Consider the following 23,587-nt stretch of genomic DNA (forward strand, 5'->3'; position numbering starts at 1 on the left):
ATTTTGATTGATTTATGTTTGCACTGCATTGCAAAAATACACAATGCTGAAAACACAAAAATCAGCAGAAAAAAGCATTATAGAAAACTGTATTAGTTTATTTTGTGTGTATAATATATCACATTTAGAGGATGATTCTTATGAACTGTCATATAATATTCTCTCTCCTCGAGGTATATCAAATTTCCAGCTGCAATTTTATGTCCTGCAAGGCTATATGAGTTTTTGAATTGGATATGGTATGAAGTATTATAAAAACAAGGAAAGTAATTATAAAGAAAATTTGGATTCTCTTAACACACTTACAGTTCAATATTTTCTATCTCTTTCTCAATAAAAATACATCTTAAAAATGGCTGATTGATAAAATTCCTGCTGATGATGGAGCTTAAGATGAATGTTCAGAAAGTAGACTTGACCTTTCTGCATTCATATGATTCACAGTTGTCAATGAAAGTATATTTTATCTTTTTTTCATACAATATTGAATCTCTGGAACATGCTTTTTGCCTTGTCTGTGATTGTTTTGTATCAGATATGTCTGAAATCTCGAACATGACATCTCTGTTATAGAAGCTCCTTCTCTTTCCTCTTCCTCACCTGCTGTCTCCTGCTTATCTGCATATTTACCTCTGGAGTTTTGTTTGCTTAACATGTCTGATCATTCCAGACCATGTTATGCCTTGCCTATCCGCTAGTCATCCCTGTCAAGTTTAGCACTTCTACTGATCACCCTACCATTTCACCTGCCTGTTGCTGCTGCTTAATAGTTCCCCAGGATGCTCACCACTGAAGTTTGTCAGATTGTCTGTGTTGCGTTTTAGTGTTCTAAGCTTTTTCTTCTGCATGCTTTTGATCTATCTTCTGTCTTTGATTATCTACCTACTTGCCTTGCCCCTTTGGATTTGTTTGTCTGTTCTGATTGGCTGCCTGTCACTGAATGTAAGCCTCCTCTCTACAAAGTAAAGCCTTCTTTTATTATATCAGTTCTGTGTCATGAGTCCACTTTTTGGTCCAAGAACTGTCCGCACCTGTGGTGCTGACTGTAGGATTTCTTTTGTATCATCTCCTCTACTAAGAGCAGAAGGCAGATTTAGAAAATGAATGGCAATACTTATCATAGAAAATGAAATTCAACATTTGTTCTTCACACGCTAATTCCCAAGATTAGATATTCTGCTATACAAATAACAAAGACACGCACTGGGAGAAATATCAATAAAGTGTTGACTGTCTGTCTAAAACAAAGAGAGGATGGTGAGCAGAGAGATAACCCTTTCAAAAGTGATTTAATCGCGATGTCAGTGTGATGAATGGAAAATACTGGTGAGAGCTCAGCAGAGAAATCATCAATTGATGGCAGAGAAGGACAGCAGGATATGGAAATGGTAGATGAACTTCAGTGGCAGTGGCTTGCACACATTGTGATAATTCTGAAGATTCAAGTGATGCAAAAGGCCATAAGTTATTTATTTGTCAGGAACAATGATTGAAGAAGAAGAAAATGTGACGAAGAAAATAATAGTAGGACACAAAAATGATCAGACTGCTAACCTATTCTACAGCAGTAGAGAGTGAGTCTCAGGATGTTGGACCAGTTCTGAAGGTTCTCAGCTGGAATTTGGCCATATAAAGGGTCTCTATTTCCATCTCTATTCCCTATCCTTCTATTGCAGCTCTATCCATTTCAGGAGCTGTCTTTGCTTTCCCTGATGGGTTTGGCAAGTCATTCTGCCATCCTGCATTTTTAAAAATCAATCTGACGATATTGTTCTATCAGTCGGGCCACATATTTTACCCATCCCATCTCCTCTTCTCCCCTTCTTTCCATCACCTTCTTTGCTATAGTTTTGCTTCTTTCTTTTTCTCTTTTTGTCAGCTCAAGATGAGCAACAACACAAATAAAAAAGAAAACCAGTGTTTGTGAGTTGAGTTCAAACACTAACTTTATAGTTTTTATAAATAAATTCTGTAAGTTAGCTCAAAACAGCTTAAATAATGGATTTCAGGTGGTGGTAGTTGTTATGCAACAATTGAAACACTAGTATTTTGATTCCTGTTATTTAACTTGAATAATATATTACATACTGAACACCATTAGGCAGATATATTAAGAAACTAGTTTAAAGCGAGTGATACTGAACCTCAATACTTTTGAGTTCAGACCAAATTGTTTCCTTAGCATGTAGCTGAGTACTTAAACTGTATAGCCGACACTAAATGCTTAGTCAGATTTTTGCTCTTGGCCGAGTGCTTTGCCTGATTTAAATCATAATTTAAGAACTTTTTTATTGTGGCAAAATTCTTATACAGCTGTCTGTGATAAAATGGTAATGCATTTTGAGATGTTTAGCATATTTTCTGAATGAAAAAAGGGGTTGTGGTTTATGTGTTTATATTCAGCAAGCTGAAAAATTATGGTAAGTCTTATCACCAAACAGAAGTCCTGCAGAAGACAATAGGTCTTAATCTTACAACTTGGTTTAACCTAACAGCATAACTAATGATTATGATTGCTCATGTAAAATATTTTATTTTGAAAAAAAAACTCCGTAAGCATTCCTATTCATTATAAGACGGTGTAGTCCCTCATTCGTCCAGGAGTGTTCTATCGTAGAAAAGGTTTCAGTCGTAGTCATCTGGACACTGTTTTCAGAATCAAGACGTTTCGGCTCCCATCCGGACGTCATTCTCAATTGTGAAAAAATGGACCGGGAACTCAGAAATTTAAGCTACTCTGTGTTACATAAGCCCTGCCCTCAGGAAGGAGTCTACCTGAGTATCTGTTGATTACTCTAGCTAATTTCACCTGAAACTGACCTAATTGTTTCCATGATGGCCCAGTAATCAGTAATCAGGCCTATTGTTTTCTGGCTGCACCTCCCTCATCACTGTTAAGTACCTGATGAGCATATGATTGGCGTGACCAAGGTGCTAATACACTGTGGTAAACTTTGGGCAGATTGAATCTCAGACCACCATTTCTGTTCAAAGAGAGGTTTTCTTTTTTCACAAAAATGGCTTCCTTGACACCCCTTTCAAACCAACTCTTCCGACCTAACTCTCTAACCAACTCTTCTCTCTACTTAGAATCTTCACCTCACTGTGAGGTGAAGATTCTAAGTAGAGAGAAGAGTTAGGTTAGAGTTAGTCAGGTGAAACTAGCTAGACTCTAGCTGCTAGAGTAAGGTGAAACTAGCTAGATAATCAATAGATACTCAGGTAGACTCCTTCCTGAGGGCAGGGCTTATGTAACACAGAGTAGCTTAAATTTCTGAGTTCCCTGTCCATTTTTTCACAATTGAGAATGACTTCCAGATGGGAGCCGAAACGTCTTGATTCTGAAAACAGTGTCCAGATGACTACGACTGAAACCTTTTCTACGATATTCCTATTCATTATATTTTGTTATGGTGTAAGGCTATACATATGTGTACATTCAAAGTATATTTTTCATGTCTCAATCACAATATATTGTAGCCTACTTCAACCAGGGATAGTGGGTAATAGAATTAATACAATGTATGTCACAAATTGACAATGTATTTATTGGAATAAACAAGAATATCATAGTTCTTTCCTTCTGGATAGGGTTATTAAAAAGCCATACATCAAAACATGAACATGTTGATGATGTAGATATACTGGAAATGCATTTAGAATCGGAGAGGACGACAAGTCGTACAGTCACACTCCCACTCTACCGCTTGCAAACGATAACCAATGAAAATCGCTTATGTACAGACAGTTGAGGCTTCTGTCCAATCAACTCGCACTTTCTTCAAGTACGTCATGCTAAGGAAGTGAGGACGTGCCGAAACAGTGGCGTGTGGTCCCTAAGTATACCTGGCTCTAACGCAAATAAACTGTACCAAAAAAAAAAAACGAAAGTGGATGTCAGTCTTCCTTATTACATTTAGATAACTGACACTTTGACAACCTGCGGTCTGACAATGGGAGCGAACAACAGTACTCGTCGCGTGTCATTTGAGTCAGATGAGAACGAGAATATAACTGTGGTGAAGGGCATACGGGTAAGTGACAGTATACAAGCCTGCTTAGTGTTGAGTTGTGTTGAACAGGTGTTTCATGACTACCTTAAAGCGATATCAATTAATACAATAGTGTATTATAGTATTAGGCTGTATCGTAAATGCTATACTAACAAGAGTGCTATAAGTTATGGCTTGTTTAAAAGCAGCTAGACGAAGTTGTTACTGCAAGCAGACTTTTGGACCCATTCTGAACACAGAAGATCAATCTAAAGTAGCAAAGGAGTAACTCTATACAATTTAACAGCATATAGTTAATAGCCACTGCAGTAGCTAGGAGATTTAGACACCGTAAACCTTTGAATGTCCTTGTGGGAATGTTGACATTGACGTTACAAGGCTCGTGCTCTACTTTCCGTCACTCAATGTATGAATGAAACTGACTCCAACTGGACAGGCTGTCTCATTCTTGGTTGTAAATAATGTTATCCTTTGGGAGTTTTCGTTTAAAGGTGGTTAACGTGGGTGGTTATTGAAATTAAGTCGGCTTCTGTTATTAGGTGGGAGCTGTTACAAGTTCGTCTGTCAGCTGATGTTAAATATAGATTGAGAGGCTTTAGATCAGATAAGACTTTAGTTGGCATGGCTCTGTCTATTATTACTCAGGTGGCAAGTCTACCAAGCGAGGCTAATGTTATCTTTCAGTGCGGTGTAATCCTGTTTATGCCAATGCTGTAATGTTTGTGTTAACAGATTGAAAACAAAGCTTTGTCTTCTCCAGTTAAACACAATGTATAGTTTTCCATAGGAACAATTTTGGGAAATACCCTTATTTGCTTATTTACATCTGTCTGTTAAGAATGAAGCTAAAGCCAGGAGATGATTAGTTTAGCATAAGGACTGAAAGCAGGGGAAACAGCTAGGCCTGGCTCTGCCCAAAGATACAAAAATCTAACTAGCACCTCTAAAGCTCAATTATTAACATGTTTTGTCTCATTTGTTCAATCTGTACACAAAGATAAATGCAAAAGCGACAAGGTTAAAAAGGGAAGTTTTAATATAACTACTTAATTATGTCAAATTATTTCTTTAAATTAATCTCTTTGTTCCACTGAAACTTTTCTTCCTCTCTCCTTTGCAGCTTTCTGAGAATGTCATCAACCGCATGAGGGAACCTGAAGTTCCTCCTAAACATCAACACGCTCCCTCTCCGCCACCTTCCATGGCGCCTACCCTCACTCCTTCTCCTCTCCCGTGGCCAGTGCCTTCCCCCTTTGACCCAATCACCTCCTTGCCTCCTCCGCCTCCTCTTTTAGAACCTGTTGCACCTTCAGCTCCTCCTCCAACAGCTCCATCTGCCACAGAGACTGTGGCTGCACCTCCACCACCTCCTCCTCAACCACCTACAGAACAGGTAGCTGCACCCACCATAATTGACATGGTGCTCCCATCCTCATCACCCCCAGCTGCTGTTGATGCTGTCGCTGCTCCTGCTTTTGAGCCTGTGGCGGCACCTCCTCCTCCTGCTCCTGCTATTGTTGAGCCAGTAATTTTGCCTACATCTCTCCCCCCTCCTGCTCCCATTGTTCCCCTAATTCCTGTTCCCTGCGCTGCTCCTCCTCCCCCTGTAATTGAACCATCGCCTCCTCCCATAAATCAGTCTATTGCTTCCTCTCCTCCAGTAATTGAACCCATTGCTGCTCCACATGTGATTGAACCCATTGCTCCTTCATCTGTAGCTGAACACATACCACCTCCTCTTCCTGTCAAGATTGAACCCATCATTGCTCCCCTTCTTCCCGAATCGGAACCCCTCTCTTCCCCTCCTGTTTTCGAGCCTGTCACCATCCTGCCACCACCCCTGCATCCTTCAGGGGACGCTTTGCCCCCTCAGCCTGCTAAGCCATTTGCTGCACCTCCCCTACCTGAGTTTACTGCTTCTTGTGAACCAGTTGCACCTCCTCCTCAGCCCCCAATATCTCCTGCTCCTGTCCTTGAGCCCGTGGTAGTGCCTGAGTCGAGTTCGGTCCCACCACCTCCTGGTGCATCAGCCGGTGAGTTTTATACCAGTATGCTGAAAATCAGTATTTGTAATACCTTTCACAAACAAATGGCGACGGAAGCAGTTGTGGCAAGGGAGAAAGGCACTAGATTTATTGCTTTATAACATGTGATGTTCAGTAATATGGTATCCATTGAGACTGTATAATATTCTGGTGGTTCCACTTCATTCTTACTGGATTTGTGCAGTTATGATTTTTGGACAAACTTGTGTCTTGTTTCTCCTAACAAGAGACAGGAGTGAATACTGATACATAAAAACTAAATAAATTAATTGTTCATGGAAACTGCTCATTTTATCCTAAAATGTATGTATCTTCTTCAGTAGCATGGTTGACAGTAGAGAGAAGAGTTAGGTCTTAGTAAGGCAAAGGTTAAAATGGAATGAACTGTCCGAGGATTTATTTTAAGTCCAGCTACACTGAATTTTAATTATGTTTATTGTGTGGGTGTTTACTTTGAGCCAGCTTAAGCTCTTTGTCTGTAACTTTTCTTGCAATTTGTAATTAGTCTTCATTTTAAAAATGTGCCTCACACCTTGGTCATGTTATGATTCATTGCCATTTCCTAACTGTCTATGAAATGATTAATTTTTTCTTGCATTAATGTTAATAAATTGATGCTGTAATTAGTGGCCCTCCATTCTGCCATTGTTACTGTGGAGCTCAAACTGTCATGATAACCCTTCTTCTTCCTGCAGTTTGTGAGATCAGTCAAAATAGTGAGATTAAACTCAGCAGTGGTCTTAGTTTTTGATCTGACACGTTTTCTCAATTTTTTATAATTTCCCCTTCATTAAAACAGCTATAATCAATATTTTTTATTTTAACAGTGGTTCATATGACAACTAATATGTGAAAGGGGTCACTTGTAATGAAGAACCCACAGAGAATGATCACCCGACTCTGCAGCTCCTGTCAGCTTTACAGGGATTTATAGCATCCTTCAGATCCTTTTCTTTCAGCTTTACTGTTTTGGTTCACTCTACACCTCATCAGTGTCACTTTTGACTACAGCTGCCAGTAGGCAGCTGTTTTCGGCAAAGACAACTCTAAAAACCCAAAGCACGTTATCTGTCCAGCACCAATCGAAGTTTGTTATTAGCTGGTGAACATAGTGAACATTTGGCTGCTTAAGAGCCAGATATTTCCCTAAAGATTTGTTGGAAACCAGAAACTGACCTAAAAGGAGAGAGAATATTGGACATATTCTGGGTTCAGATTAGATAATAGCCCAGCCCAACCCAACAGACGTAGGGCGTCAGGAACGGAAATGGGCGTCGGGCAAGACAATTGATAGTTATATCCCGTGTAGTGTATCATTGTGGACGAAAACCGATGCTATATTCGGGACGCCTCATGACATCTCGACAAAATGATATTTTTTTGCCTTCTCTTGCCTAGTATGACAAATTCCACAATGTGTTATGTGACATTGACCAATAGGAGCACAGAGTGCTCTTCCGCGCACAACTCTAATCATGGCGAAGTGAAAGAGGAATGATGTTGTTGGTGCTGCTAGATGGAACTGTGAAACAGAGGAAAGGTCATAGTCATTTTTTGGGGGCTTTTCCGAACACAAGACAGCTGGTATCATATGCACCGCTTCTGATGCCATTGTTTGTTTACATTCTTGTTCCTGGAAGTCGGTCCCTAGCACCTCCTTCCCAGTGACATCACGCAGGTGGTGAAAGGCGGCAAGCTATTATTCGTCGGGAATGTCATGTTTCTCAGCCAAATCACGGCAATAATTTATGCCTCTATAATCGCCTAATCTGACACAGTGACCATTTTAACAGACAAAAATATTGTGTAATCTGAACCCGGCATAACATTCAAAACAAACAAAAAACAAGTTATTGCATATTTGAATAGTAAGTAGTAAGTAGTAACAGAAACATAAGAAAAAAACATTTTTGTTGAACCTTTTTATAAAAGGCTAAGTCTTGTTATAAGGAGAAACTCTAGCATCCCTATTAAGAAGTGCAAAGGAAGTGAAACAAAGTTTCCGGGTAGCACTGAGTTTAATCACTTATTTTTGTCATATGAAAGAAAATTTGGCACGTGAACCCTGTCACTATAGATAATAGAGTATCAATATTGCAGGGTTAATTGAGTTACATTGTTTTAGTAAAAAAAGCGTGTATGTAAGGACTCAGACAGACAGACAAACTCACTCTATCTTTCCACTTCCCAAATAAAAGTTTTTAGCCTTATTGTCTCTCACTAGTGTGGGTGCACGTCCCTTATCTCTTGACATATCCAGCAGAGGACATTTGAATGTTACCTGTTCATTACACAGTACAGAACGGGGCGTGGGTGCTGGTTCTTCAGAGGGTGGCATCCAGACTGTGGGCAGGCTTCCCCATCCACGACTGTGCTCAATAAGTACGGTAATTAAAAAAGGCCAACTTATGCCACGCCACACTGACTCCAGTGATTAAAACGACACCTCCGCAGTTTCACACAACAAACCACTAGGCCTCATTAAGGGAAGAAAGTGGTTGGTATGTGTGTAAAATTTTTGTGTTAAATTTTTATTTGGCCGTGGGGCTTCTGTGATATGACACTGAATTTTGTGTGAACCACCTGCCTTTTTGTTTGAGCACATTAATAACACAATTGGACTATTAATACAATTTATTCATGTATATTCCACAAAAACACTTCTTTGTCAGTCTGTTTTTCCATTAGCTCTGAGGCCACTTTCGCAGCAGAGTTGTTGAATAAAGTTATTCCTCCTTTGTTTGTGCTAATTAGTTTTCAGATTAAAAGATAAATACAACAATATCTCACTTAAATTTGTAAATTTGTATGGAGTGTGTTGAGTGTAGTTATTAAGAGGAACTGACTGCAGCTTTCACATCACATTAAAGATTACAAATCTACTGATCTGCTGCTTTGTCTTTCCCTTTCCATTCTTGACTGTTAGTATAGAAATACCGATCAGGCAAAGGTCTGTCTGTTTCTTTCTCTACTCTCCGTCTTTTTGTGTGCCCAGTATATCAGCAGTGTTAAGGATTGTGAGTGTGTTTGTAAAAGCTGTTTTTTTATTGTTGCTATGTTGCTATATACTGTATTGTCCATATTCATCACGGTTTGCGGTTTTGTTCATGGCTGACTCCTGTCAGGCATTGGCCCTTGTATTTACAATATGACACAATAATGATGACTATTGACATTTACTCAGGTATTTTGTATATACTCTCCTTGCAAGGTCACCTAACAACTTAATATGTACCAAGCTCACCAGGTATTAAGAAAGAGAAGAAAAAAAGTCAACTTGGACGATTGATGAAGCATGCTCTTTTTTAAGGAACAAAAAAAAGAAAAAGGTACGGTGAATGTGAATCTCGTTAAAAAGTTGCAAAGTTTAGCCCAATCCTGAAAGGGTACAACCTTAATGAGGCGGACATTGATTATGTGTGTCCACGAGAGTTGGGTATCGAGTGAGGCTCTCAGCAGGTCGCTGTCTCTAAATCATGGCCTGAGTCAGTATGTGTGCTGATTACACCATAGTCAAGGTTGAACCTCTTACACCTTCTCCAGTATGCTATAAATATTCATATGCTATAGCCCACACACGGCGCTGGACTAATAGCCTGCTTAAAGATGTCTCCCAGGTGCAGCAGAGAGAATGGGGAAATGGGAGAGACAAAGGAAAACAGTAGGAGAAATGTGGGTAACTTGGTGTATGTGTGTGTGTGTTCATAAATGCGTCTGAAACTTGTGAAATATATCACTCTCCTTTTGAAACTGACTTTTCTTGTTATCTTGTTAGGTCCTATTTCATAACATGAGATTGAATTAACAGGAAAGAGTTTGAATGAAAGAGTAAATAAGAAATGGCACCTGCCTGCCAGGGCTGGAAGCTTGCTCTTGGCGCTTTTTCTTTTTTCCTTTCCTATTTTGAACATAGTGAAAGGTGTGCTGTGACTTGACTAAGTGCGAGCTAGAAACGTGAGGAAGTGGTAATGTTACAGATTATGCCCTCCACGCGGGTCCCGGGGTTAATGAAACTTCTGATGAGAAACGCAATTTGCCTTCATCTATTATCTCCACTGCCAATAGCCTGTGCTCCACCGCCTCTCCTCCTCCTCCTATGGGTTTTTCCACAGGGTTTAGTGATTGGTGGGAAAGGAAAGGAGGGGGACACATCTAAAAAGATGATGAGTTTTTAATCTTTTTAACATTTACATGTCCTACTCAGGATTGACACAGGCTCTGTCGATCAGGAATTGTCTCTGACCCTAACCAGCCTCCCTCAAGGACCCCAGACAGTGTTTATCATATCAGAACCTGTTCTCAGCTGACCCTGCGGGCCCGCTAGCTATCTGAAGCCTCTCTCTGCAGGGCTGGAGAGGATGTGGTGATAAATGAGGAGTTGCTTAGGATTGCCTGGACTTAAAGTACTTTTAAAATTGTACTTTTCATTGTGCACTGCTAAAGGGTGTATATTTCCACTGTAAGTGGGAGATATTTTAAAGGGTAGTTGATACAGAAATGCTTACCTGATGGAAGAAGTTCATAATGGCATGGCTTGACTCTGATTTAAAGTGTACTCATCTACTCTAAAGATCTTTGGAGGGAATAGTAAGCAAGAGGCAGCATTAGCTTGTGTTTCAGTACAGCCCTGTTGTTGTGAGTTGGAAGAAATGCTTGAAAAGAGACGTTTTTTCTCAGGTGTGGGCAATATCGACAAAATTAAATATCAATATATTTTTGACCTGATGTCACAATATTTAGGGAATGACCATTGGTGCCTTCAGAAGATAAAATGATACATTAGTCTGTGGATATGATGATAACATGTACAGTAACATTGTTTATTTCACTCAGTCCTATCTATTAAGTTCAGAAAATTATTAAGTGACATATTTAAAGCTGCATCAATTGATTTTTCTTTTGGCCAAGGCAAAGCTCCTAACTTTGTTTATCTGACTTTTAGTCCTGAGTAGTGTATAGCGGCTTTATCAGAGCTTTTTCACTAAAAACACCTGCTGCGGCTGAAAACTATGCTGATGAGAGCTCTGAGACTATACCAAAAGTTGCAGGCTGTAAAATCAAAACAGCTGAAATACACCAAAACACTCTGTAACGCTAAGGGGGAACTGCAGAGTGGGGTGAAAATTGTCTGTGGGTTTGTCTTCTTGTCATTTGTCACTTAGTCATTTAAGCCAATGTTAATATAAATATTGAGTAGTGCAGCATCAAGCTATATATATATATATCATGGTGTCTATGAGGAATCTTAGTTCCTGATACACTGCCACAGCATTATCTTTGTAGACAGAAGACAATCATAGCATATCATCTGATGTTTTCATATTTACCTGAAAACATGCTAGAAAATAGCATTATTACTTGTTACTTAACAAGAGTCAGGATCTTAGCCCTACTGGCTGTCTTTCTGTCGGGCGTTTTCTGTTGCAGCTCCTAGGCTATGGAATGACCTTCCTCTGTCTCTACAAACTTGTCCTTCATTGGGTGTTTTTCAGAGTGCGCTTAAAACTTATTTGTTTTCTTTAGCTTTTGACAATGCTTTGTAGGTGTGTATGTCATATGTTTGTTTTCTGTTTTTTCTGTTTCTTTTTTATATTTTGTGTACAGCACTTTGGTTCCACTTGTGGTGTTGAAAGTGCTTTATAAATAAATTTGAGTTTAGTTGAGTAGTTCTGAACAGAGTTGTAATTAGACTCTCCTCTGCAGTGAGATCAATGGTGTTTGGAGTGCTGTCAGACATGGTGGATATTATTTTCCCACGCTATGGACAGTTGGTGACGGCAGTCTCTGTCTTTGAGTATACACTCAAAAGGTTGTCAGCTGTCAGTCAATTCAATTGGGCTTTGTTGGCATGGGAAACAGATGTTAACTTTGCCAAAACGTGTGAAATAAAAACAGAAAAAGTAAGTGAAAACTACATTGCAACATTTTTTTGTGTGTGTGTGTGTGTGTGTGTGTGTGTGTGTGTGTGTGTGTGTGTGTGTGTGTGTGTGTGTGTGTCTATCTGTCTAGGTCATTCACTGTCCCTCAGGTTGTGGCATGTTGATACATATTGGGCAGCAGTATATGCCCTGTCTGCTTCTCCTAGGAGTATTTTGACTCTTTAAATCTGAGTTGAACTTGTTAAAGTAAATGTTTCTTATTTTATTGAATGTTGTACATTGTAGGAGGAAGTGCATCTTTATCTGAACCTCACCTGTCACTCAACAGAGATCACATATTCTGTTTTCTTTTGGTTGCCAAGATTTTTTGTGTCCTTCTTTTTCAAATGCCAGTTTGTGGTCACCGAGCCTGTACTTGGTTAGCATCGGTTTCTGCTTTCTATCTCTGACACTATAGAGATATTCTGCCAATTCATAATCTCTTTTTAGGGTCAGGTAACATTCTGATCTACTTTGGCTTTTAGTTTCTTCTTTCCAATGTTCCAAATAGCTTTCTTTACATTGCTTTGTAATTTGGTTTACTCTGATTGGTGTTTGGAAAGCAGTGTTGTTGTTGAGACTGGTCAGAGTGTGTCTGAGAGGGGGCAGTTAGTCTCATCACCAACTGACATAGGGGACTCCTTTTTGGGCTCAGCTCTTGAGTTTGGAGGGCTTTGGAATGGGGGGTGTCTAGGGGGCTGGATTTAAGGTGATAAAAAAATTTCAGCGCTCTTTTGAATGTTAATTATCAGTGGGTATCTGCCTAACTCTGCTCTACATGCATTTATTGGTGTTTTTCTGCGTACGTGTAAAATGTATCTACAGAATTCTGCATGGAACGATTCTGTTAGATGTTTGTCCCAGCAGCTATAGCTATGATGACTGAGTGGACCCAATACTTCACTACCATACAGGGCAATGGGCTGGATGACACTATCAAATATTTTAAGCCAAATTTTAATTGGAATTTGGAAATTATAAAATTTTCTCTAAATTGCATTTAGAGCTTTTCAAGCTTGTTCTCTTAGTGCATTCACTACAATGTTGAAACTCTGATGCTGTTATGGTCATACCAAGGTCAGTATAACTCATACTGTGTTCAGTGATATGATTATTTATGGTAAACGGGATATTTGTTCTGACATCTCGGGAGTTTTTGAAAAATCATGACATTAGCCCAGTTCTGACAGTACTTTTTTACTATGTCCAGCTGTTGCTGTAGTCCTTGTTCAGTAGGAGACAGTAGAACAAGGTCATCAGTGTAAAACAGAGACAGAGACACCTCTCTATCTAGGAAGGAGAGGCCGGGAACAGCACAGTGATCTAACTGGTACAGCAAGTTCATTTATATACATATTAAATAAAGTCGGGCTTTAATTGCAGCCCTGACGAACACCTCTTCTCTGGGTGAAGGATTCAGTTTGTTTGTCTCTAATATTGACAGCACACCTTTTCCAAATACATTGATTTAACCTATACCACAAGGTAGAAGTCTGTAATAGAGCCCATCATGCCAAATAGAGCTTTCTTGAAGTCAATAAACCAAGTGAATATCTTACCATTTTTTGTTGTTTGGTGTACATGTTTGTTGATTAAAGTGTGAAGGGTATATACATAGTCAGTGGTGCGGTGTTTTTGGAGAAAGCCAAATAGATTTTTACTCAAGATGGAGTGCTCGTCAAGGAAATCTAGTATTCTTTTATTTAGAATACTACAGAATAGTTTACTTACACAACTGCTGACACAGATGCCACAGTAGTTACTAGGGTCTGATTTGTCCCCACACACTATGAATGGGGGAAATGAGCCCTTTGCACCAGATGTTGGGAAAACATCCTGACTGTAGTACGATATTGAGCAACTTCAACACTGCACCCTGCATCTCTGTGGTGCTGCATTTGAGCATTTCGTTTTTAATGCTATCTGGACCACAAGCTTTTCTTGGCTGAAGAGACTTTATCTGTGTGGTCAATTCTTTCAAAGTAATTGAGAAATCAAGGGGATTTTGGTTGTCTTTAATTGTTTCTTCTAATGTTTGGAGTTTTTCTTTTATAATATATTGATCTAAATTAATTAGATTGACTGGTATGTCTTTGTACAGATTTCCAAAATGTGCTCTCAGTCACCGCCTCTGTTTGCACTAGTGTTTCTTCTGAAGTCTTATCATACTAAACCTCCCTTTACCTGATGCTTATTCATTCTCTTTACTGTACCAAGTAGTTGTCATGCTGTGAGTTCTTGTTATGTGCCATTTGCTGCAGATAAGAAAATGCTATAGAGGTTGGAAATCAGAGAAATGATTAATTTAACTGTGCAGCACGATTTGGCTACTGTGGGTTCCTTGGCCGGATATAAACACCGCACCAGAGCTTCAGGTAACGATTTTTATTATTCCACTTAGTGATAGTAAGTATCACTTATACAACTTATTTTTATTTTTTACATCAACTGAAGAAAATTAGAACCTTAAAGCTATGTCTATTGAACTAATGAACTTTTAATATCTAAAGAGTATGAAATCATTAGATAATAACGACATTCAGACTAATTAACAACAACCTAAGAGATTAAAACTTTTGTGTGTCCCTGAAATGTTTGACAATGTATTTAGAATTTTATTTATTTAATTAGTTACAATTACAATTGGATCTATTTTAGTCTTCACAAAGAGCAGAATACACAATACAATAAACGGAAGGCACTGAGGTTTAGGCCATTGCAGGCACCAGTCAGGAAAATTCAATCTCCTAAAATACCACCACAGTTAGAGAAGTTAGAGAAGTTAGAGAAAATACCAATTTGAAGCCAAGAATCGTAGACCTAGTTTTTTCTTTGCCTGAGAGAGGATTGCAGTTTGTCATTCTGTCTTTCTGTCCACAAGGTATGTCAAAAGCCTCTAGAGATTAGATAGATTTCCAACACAACTGGTGAACAGGCTTTGGGCCAAGTAACATTTAAAACATTTAATTATACTATGATGTTGATCTGGAATTGGGGATTCTGCTTTTAGACAATCACTCTTTTATTCACTCAAAACAATGAGACTAAAGTAGATAGATCTGATTCCAAATCCTGAGGATACCTAATGAAAAACCAATTTAACTTACATTAAACTCGTATTTATTTATCTTCCTATTATTTCCAGTTATGATACTGAAATCAAAGAACATGATTGAGATGCAAAGCAACATCACATATTGGACTTTAACTGGCACAGATGAAATCATGATTATAATAACCCTCAAGCACCACACTTTTGTAAAATCACAGTGGCAGTGTAACTAAACATGATGCTGGCGCATCAGTCAGTTATGTTGTAGGAATTGGTGTTTTTTGCCTTTATTGGTTTAACAGTAGCTACAACACCAAGATGATAAGAAAGAAATGGCTTTGCACATTTTAGTCCTTATTGTTAATCTGATTTAGCTGGAATTAGGTTTTTGTGTGTGACCACTGGCCTGCGGTTACCTCATGTTACCAGTTAATAATGGACTCTGACAATAGGGATTATCCCATCTAACTAATGCAGTGGGAGAGTAATCTTGACACACGCAGACACTCCCCACATCACTGCAGCACACCGCATGGCACTTCTGTCTTCAGAGCACGTTTTGGCCTGGTCACAGGCTGGCATCTTTACTTTCATGCTTAATTACCTGCCAAGATAGACTGGTGGAGACATGGAATCATACACGTATGATGTCCCTGACATGAATATATGCAGACAGGGTGGCGCTGTGTTGTGATTTGAGGATGGAGGGTGTGTGTGTGTGTGTGTGTGTGTGTGTGTGTGTGTGTGTGTGTGTGTGTGTGTGTGTGTGTGTTTTCAGGCAATATAGTCTGCTTTTGACACCTACACAGACCCCCCCCCCAATATATGTATGATTATGGCATACATCAATGTAACAACTACGGCTGCAATTTTATTATCGATTATTTTCCTTATCGATTAATCTGTCGATTGTTTTCTCTATTAATCAATTAACTGTTTGATCTATAAAACCTCAGAAAACAGTGAAAACTGTCCGTCACAATTTCCAAAAGCCCAAGGTGTTTTGTTAGACCAACAGTCCAAAATCAAAAGTTAAATTCAATTTAATGTCACATAAAACTAAGAATAGCAACAAATCCCCACAAATGACTGTGTGATTAAACGATTAATCTATTATCAAAATAGCTGTGATTATTTTTCTGTTATTAATAACTTAATAATAGTTGCAGCTCTAGTAACAACCCAAACCAATCTGCTCCAAAGAAACATTGACTTCTCACTGAATCATTATAGTTTAAATGTTCATTTTGAACAACACATTTTCTGATTAATGCAACGCCTGTAGGAAAAACACTCACCTTTTTTACTTTTTAGACAGTATGACTCTATTCAGTACAGTATGACTCAGTAACCCAACAAACACAATATGCCTGTTAGAAAACAATAGCAGTTTACTACTGTTTAAACCTCTCTCTCTAACTCTCTTTTTCTTTCTCCCTTCTCTTTTTGTCCCCAGTTGATGAAGAGGACCTGAGGAAGAAGATCACTGATGAGCTGTATAAAGGCTTGGAGCAGGAGAGGGCGAAGGCGGAGCAAGAGCTGCAAGCCTGGTTAGACACACACACACACACAAACACACACAGTTTTGGTGTGGAATGGTAAAGCAGTTTTTCTTTATGGCCTACTACAAAAATATTTGCTTTTGCAAACTATTGTATTTATTTCAGAAGTAAATTGATTTATTTTGTGTTTTGGAGATGAAATTAAGATTTGTGGGTTTGCTGAAAGTCAGAATCGCTGGTGTTCCTTGTGCGGTGTACATTTCTCTACCCTTTCTCTTTGCCCCTCTTTTCTTTCTCTCCCCTACCTTCCTTCTTTGGATCATGATAGATTGAATCAGGGTACTGCACTAGTGTCAATTCCTGTTCCAGAATTTCATTAGAAACCGAAGACATTTTCAAATTTGACCATTTTCCGCATTCATTTCTAGTCAAAAAGGTCAGCATCAGTCTTTCCGGTCCCCACTGTGTTTCCAATCTACCTCTCTTCCGAAGCACATCAGCACGTTTTTCTCCCTCTATCTGTGCTTCTTCTATCCTTCTCTTGTTCTCCGAATCAATTAATCATGCCTGAGAAAGGAGGGCGCTATCCTGAGGTAATTTCCTGGGTGTTGAGTGGGTGATACATTAGTCCTGCCTGATGACGAAACACACTCTTCTTGTAAGGAATACATTTCTCCTCTCCTCTCCTCTCTCCTCTTCTTTTTGACCCTGTAGAAGCAGGTGCATGTGCCATAATGTCCGATAATCGCGTTGCCCCCCCCCCTTAATAGGCCTGGATGATCTCCAGCAGACCCTGGTGAATGAACAACTGTGATTAGCCACTAAACGCACTCTTGTACTGTATGGGGGGAAAAAATTAACACAACCTTTCTATATCCAGGAGGAGGTAGTGTTAGCCTAGCGATTAGCCTCATTTTTGAGACTCATTCAAGAAGAGAGAAATTGACGAGTGGTTTTGAGAAATCATTTGTCTATTGATTTTTTTCCCCTGGCTGTTTTATTTTTTGGTGTAACTGCTTCCTGCAGCTCCGTCATTGATGTCTGTTCAGCAGAGTAAGTGCTTCAAAATTATGCCCTCCTTGCAAATAATTGAAATCATGGTGGCTTTCAAGCCCTCAATTTTTGTTTGTGCTTCTTGGCATGGGCTGTGTTTTAACTTAAGAAGACTTAACTGAACATGAAATGGTAAATAAGTAATCATCAGTTAGCCAGCACTTGTGTTTATGTATGTGTTTGCGTGTAGGTACATATTAATATCAGTTTTTAATGTGTTTTTTCTTTTGCTCATTTTGTCACATTATTTGTTTGTTCTATTTCTGTTTGTGTGAGTGTGTATTCGTGCATGTGTGTCCATTTTCCTAGCTAATAGTTTGGCAGGCAGTAATGCATTGGACAGCCATCAAAGTGCATTATGGGATATAAGGTGAGCTTAAAAGCTTCTGCTCAGTGGTGTGTTTTGGCTAGAATCAATACGTATTAGAAAACAAATAAAAATGTAATGATGCTGAAATAGAAAACACAAATGTTTACTAAAATTTACATAAAGCTTAAATTAAGTGGCGAGAACTGACATAAACAGTTTGTTCAGATTAGTTAGAATAGCCAGCATCTGATCACAATTCAAGCCTGACCATATCAGGGTGTGGCTTAGCTTAACACATTCAATATCTTCTCTGGTTAGAACGGCTTAGTCACTTTATCACCTTATTCAAATTTCTAAATCCCTGTTAATATGAGTCAGAGTCAGCTCTATATATTTGTCTTTTTGAGCTAAACAAAAGCATGACACAGAGACTTTGTTTTCGTTTTGTTAGTTTGTGAATAAGTAATTTGGCCTGTTGGTTGTTGGTCACATTCAACTTAACACTAAAAGAACTAAAAGTATTATGTAAAAAATTTAACAAACATTTAAGGGAATATGTATAAAATATAAATACAGTATAATAAAAACATACAATAATAAATACAGAGTCTTGGATTGAACACTGCAAAAACACACAAAAGCACACATGCTCACACGTCATGCATGAGTTGAAAAGGTATCTATAAAAACTATAAACAAAATAAACATAAAACTTTCTGCTTACGCTAACAAACCACTATCTTGTTTTTTGTTACCATTGAAATTTTCTATTCATTTGTAGTTATTGCAGATAAAGGTGACTGATGCTTTCTTTTAATTGAAATAGATGAGAAGAACACAGTGCCTTTTTTCTCATCTGGGCTGTCAAACCATAATTTAATTGCAATGCTATTTCACCTTTGTACAGTGCAGACAGTAATTACAGTGAGTTTTTGGTTGTTGAAGACAAACAAGGTAAAGTAATTGTGGCAATCGCTATGTTGGAAGACTCAGCAAGGAGACTGGATAGCTATTGCTGCAAAATTGAAGTAAGAGATAAAATATTTTTTGTGAGTGTATCAAAGCTCAGCTAACAAGACTGCACAGTACCTCGCTAGTTATAGAACCCTGCAGTGAAACTGCTGCACAGCTTGAACACAGGGAAATGGAAGAATATTTGAACCCCCAGGTCATTGGGAAAGAACACACATAACATGTACACACACAAGGTACATGAAGCCACAATCTCAAGGTCATGTTAAACCACAGTTAACAACAATTGCTCCTGTAGTTTGTCTGTTGTTAAAATGTCCTCAAGGAGTACACTGAATTCTTACCTGCTTATTTACTGTAAGTCAGCCCAATTGCCTAATAGATAGATAAATGCAGATTACAAAACAAAGATCTGTTAAACTGATAGATAAGCGGTTCGTAAACACAGCAGTAGGACGTCCTGTTGCCAATTTACTCTTTTCCCTTTGTCTACTGCTTTAAAAAAATACATGCTCACTTTGTAAATCCCCCCCCCCCAGCTACACTTTAATATATTTCTTTTATTCTCTGGTTATGTACTCACTTTATTTCTGCCAAGCACTTCGTACTAGCCCAAAATATTTTGGAGAATGTATTGTTGAAAAGAAAACATGAATAATTCATGCATGTTATTTGACAACAGGATAAGAGTTAAATTGTTAAATTGAACAGCAGTAAAAGGGAGGTAACTGCCAAAATAAGCCTAAAGGTGATGTCTTGTTGAAGGACATTAGACCCCTGTAAGGCATTGGAATTAAATTTGCCTTAGTGTAAAATCTAATTACTTCCACACTTAGTATAATTCCTCCATTCTATCCTATGCAATATTGCTGTGTAGGGTACACAGATCTAGGGAATTTTGAGGAACAGTGGTGTTTAGATTAGGAAGTATTTCTTCTGTTTGGCTTTAGGGCCATAAATGAACTCCAGAGGTCTGGCTTTGCATGTTTTGCTCTGGTAGGAGCGAAGTAAGGGCTCTGTGAGGAGTTCATTTGGGTGCAGCCTAAACTCATTTGTAGCAAGTAGCGGCTGCAGGGAGAAGATTTGCCTCTGCTGCTTCTCTGTGAGTCATCAGAGCAGAACAACTCAGAGAAAAGGATAAGAAAGAAGGAGGGATGAGGGGGCGAGAACTCTTCCACCATCCTGTCTCTCCTCCCTCAACCTAACTCATCCAGAGTCACCATTCGATTCAGTTCTTCTTCTGTGGGTAATTCTCTCAGGCTTTCCTCCACCTTGCCTTTCCTGTCTTGTCTTTTAAATTCTCCTCCCTTTTTCCTTCCTTTCTGTTTCTCCATATTTCCTGTATTTCTCCAGCCATCTCTTTTGTCTGTTTCTCAATCTTCCCTCTCCACACTCATTCAGTTTTCTCTTTTCCATGTCTTCTTCCTTCCTCCCTCTCTCTGTCTCTCCTCACATGCATGTTTGAGTATCCAGCTCAAACACTTAAAGGTTAGTCGTTGTTGTGAAACTTCTGCCCATTATTTCAGCATGTAGTCAAGCAGCTTGTGTGATATAATTGCATGTCAGACTTTTGAGTGAGAACACTGACCTTCTCTCAAAGCTTCTGTCTTTCCTCCCTGCTAACCAGCCAGCCTGTTAACTTCTTTATTGCTCCCAGGCCAGACACATTCTAGCTTATAGATTTTTACATTTTGTTTACTTTTATCTTTGTTCACACAGAAATACATACACTGACGCACACATGAAACCTCCAACTCATTTTATCAGAGTTAAAAAGTTGGCGGGTTATTAAAAACAAAAGGTTCCTGAATCCAACCTGATTTAGTCAGGATTGTGTCTGGGGAGTTGTGGTTCTTCTTTAAAAATGTGTCTAAATCTGCAACATTGCTAGTCTTTGATCAGATCTCTGACTGCACTTGCATTTACTATTTCTTCATGATATTCTAACTGCAACAACACGAAAACATAGTTTACCCCATCAACTTTACAGCACTCTCTCACACATGATGATGATAATAATAGTAATGTAATATAATAATAATGATAATGATAGGACAATAATAACCATAATAATATGGATATTTATAATAATAATCATAATATTATCATTTATTTATATAGAAAGTTCACAAAGTGCTGTTAAGGCATAAAACCAGAAAATACACAAGTACAATTACAATATAATCTCCATGGCAACCACCTCATGCACCCAAACAAACAACCAGCTACCTAACAGCTATTGTGAATCCAACCATCCCAAACACCCTAGCTGTCACTTAGACATACCCTAGTAACCATAGAGAACATCATAGCAACCAGCTAGTGACCCCCTAATGTCCCACCATCTGATAAACCTTAGCAGCCACCTACTGCCCATCTAATACCACCCTAGCAACGGTGCAAAACACACTAAAAAGCACCTGGAAATGCCCCAACACCTACACCAAGCATCCTAGCAATACCTATTAGCATAAAATAAAATCTATGAACATCCTACAAAAAACCCAGAACATCATAGAAACCACTTAGTAGCAAACTAACCTTGGTGTTGGGGTAGGTAGTGACCAACCTTGTAGCTAAGTAGCAATTACTGTAACTAGCAAGACCCTCCAAGCTAAGCAACATCTCAGCAAGCCAGTTTTGCTCAGGCAGCAAGCACACTTGAAAGTTGAGCCTTTTTAAATTTTTCAAAAATAGAAAAATACATTACAGGTATACCTGCACACAAACACATGCAACCCTCGAGCCCTCAGGCTTCAGCAGTCAGAACATTTCACACCTCATACATTTTTGTGTGTTGCTTTTATTTCTGGGGATATCTGTATATGTGTGTGATTTGATCATCTTAGTGTTTCACTACATGCATGGATAGATGTAATTCCCAACAAAGCACTTTCTTCCAATTGAACATGGTCATATTGTTGTAAAAGTGTGTAAGTGTTATAATATCAGTCATGGAACTGTAAATACACTGATTAGGGGAAAAAATCAGCTTTTTTCAGTACTGTAGCCTGCTGCTACCTATTCAGTAGAAAAAATATTGGTTATTGACTCTGTCCAGTTTCCTAGCAAATCTACTGTTTACTGTTTATTACTCAAGTTGGTCTTATACAGAACAGATGGAATCCGTTGGAGGGAGTTCAATACAAACTTAAAGTCATTTCTAATATCATCCCAGTGTTTATGCTCCATAGGATACCCTGGTAGCTATACAGAATGATAACCATCAGGCCTCTGAACTTATTCCACACTACTAAGTAGAAGGACTATGGGCGGACTATGTGCTCTGCCAATTTTAGTGTATTAAATTGCTGTATGTTGGGAGTTTAGACACTAGGTATGATATTTGAAGAGACAACAACAGAGGTGAGAGTGACAATGATATCCACTTTTGACAGTGTTCTTGGTCATAGCACTAAGAACATTGCAGTTATTACTTCATAGTACTGGGCAATGTAGAGGGGGAGTACAAAATAGCTTTTATGTTTCTTCTGCACAGTGGGGTGGCTCTTCTAAATGAATCTTCTCACTGCACTGTCCTTTGTTTATCATACACTTAATTTTAACTCTGTCCTAGCATGCCATAGCACACAGTCAGGTGTGGTGTATGTGTTTTATACAGTATGTGAGCGCATGTGTGTCAGTTAGAGTGCATAGCTCCATAAAATATTCATAGCCAGCATTCAGCGACATTATTCCTAACATCAATATTGCATTGGGCCTTTAAATGCCTTTGTTTCAAGGCACTTGAAACTGTTACACAGGTCTGTCAGAATCCATCATGCCAGGCAGACTGTATTGAGACACATCTTGTGCAGAAGACAGGTAAATAACGGGAAGCATTAATGGGTGAAGAGCTAAGAAGAGTGACAGAAGGTGAAGAGGAAAAGCTAGAAGACATGAATTTGTAACGTCTTTTGTTTTGATATTTGTGCAAGGGTAATGATGATGAAATGATTCTCTGTGGAGTACTAGGTGATGATGGCTTAATGGATTTGAATTGGCTGTTGTAGTATTGACCGCACATCATTTTTGTCTGCATTTACCTTTTGCTGTGTGAAAGTGTATATATGCACACGAATTCACACACCTAAAGCTTGCCCTGACTATTTGTCACTTAACCCTAAATTGCAGCATCTCAGCCACTCATATAAACTGCCACAGACCTAATGTCTGTCAGAAAATAGTGTCCTAAAAGAACTGAAGTATTCCCAAGTATATTCTGTTCAAGGTCAACTCCTGAAAACAGAGAGTTACTTTTCTGGAAAGACCGACACTCCGACCCACTTGCACTCCACTCCTTTTCAGATTAATGATACCTCACTGGTTCTGTCTTTCCATCTTTCTATTTTCAAGGCTCAATCCACTGAGCCATCAAAACACAGTTACTGGGCCAAGATTATCCTCTCTTTCTATCCAGTACCGGGCCAGACATCATCCACTTATCCTCCGAAGACATGATATTTTTTTTCTTTCCCCTACATATAGGTGCTGTCTTTTTCCCCTCTCGGTCTGACTCAACTATTCTCTACCTCAGAGCTCCCCTTTCCTACCCAGTGCCAATCTTCTATAGTCGAATGCTCAATATCCCAGGGACAGGGCAATAATGACTGGAAAGCAATAGAGGTGAAGCAGACAGATAGCATCCAGTTAGTGATAGCAGTCTTTGCTTGGGTTAGCACTTCTGAGGAAGTCAGTAAAAGGAATTTTTTTGCAAGACTG

General features: G+C 38.8%; 1 protein-coding gene across 3 annotated transcripts in view; it reads left to right on the forward strand.

Annotated features, from left to right (window-relative positions):
* The first annotated feature begins 3,779 nt into the window (after positions 1-3,779).
* chchd3a (coiled-coil-helix-coiled-coil-helix domain containing 3a) overlaps positions 3,780-23,587 on the forward strand; it is a 72,854-nt gene continuing 53,046 nt past the window's right edge. For 2 of the 3 annotated variants that reach the window (XM_044186456.1, XM_044186457.1), the window contains exons 1-3: positions 3,780-4,034; positions 5,134-6,046; positions 16,485-16,578. In XM_044186456.1, the coding sequence (XP_044042391.1) occupies positions 3,954-4,034; positions 5,134-6,046; positions 16,485-16,578 (1,088 nt within the window). In that variant the 5' untranslated portion in view covers positions 3,780-3,953. The remainder of the gene's footprint in view (positions 4,035-5,133; positions 6,047-16,484; positions 16,579-23,587) is intronic. The other variant, XM_044186459.1, reaches the window with a different exon arrangement.

Source organism: Siniperca chuatsi, linkage group LG23, assembly GCF_020085105.1.
Source record: "Siniperca chuatsi isolate FFG_IHB_CAS linkage group LG23, ASM2008510v1, whole genome shotgun sequence".
NCBI classification, from domain to species: Eukaryota; Metazoa; Chordata; class Actinopteri; order Centrarchiformes; family Sinipercidae; genus Siniperca; species Siniperca chuatsi.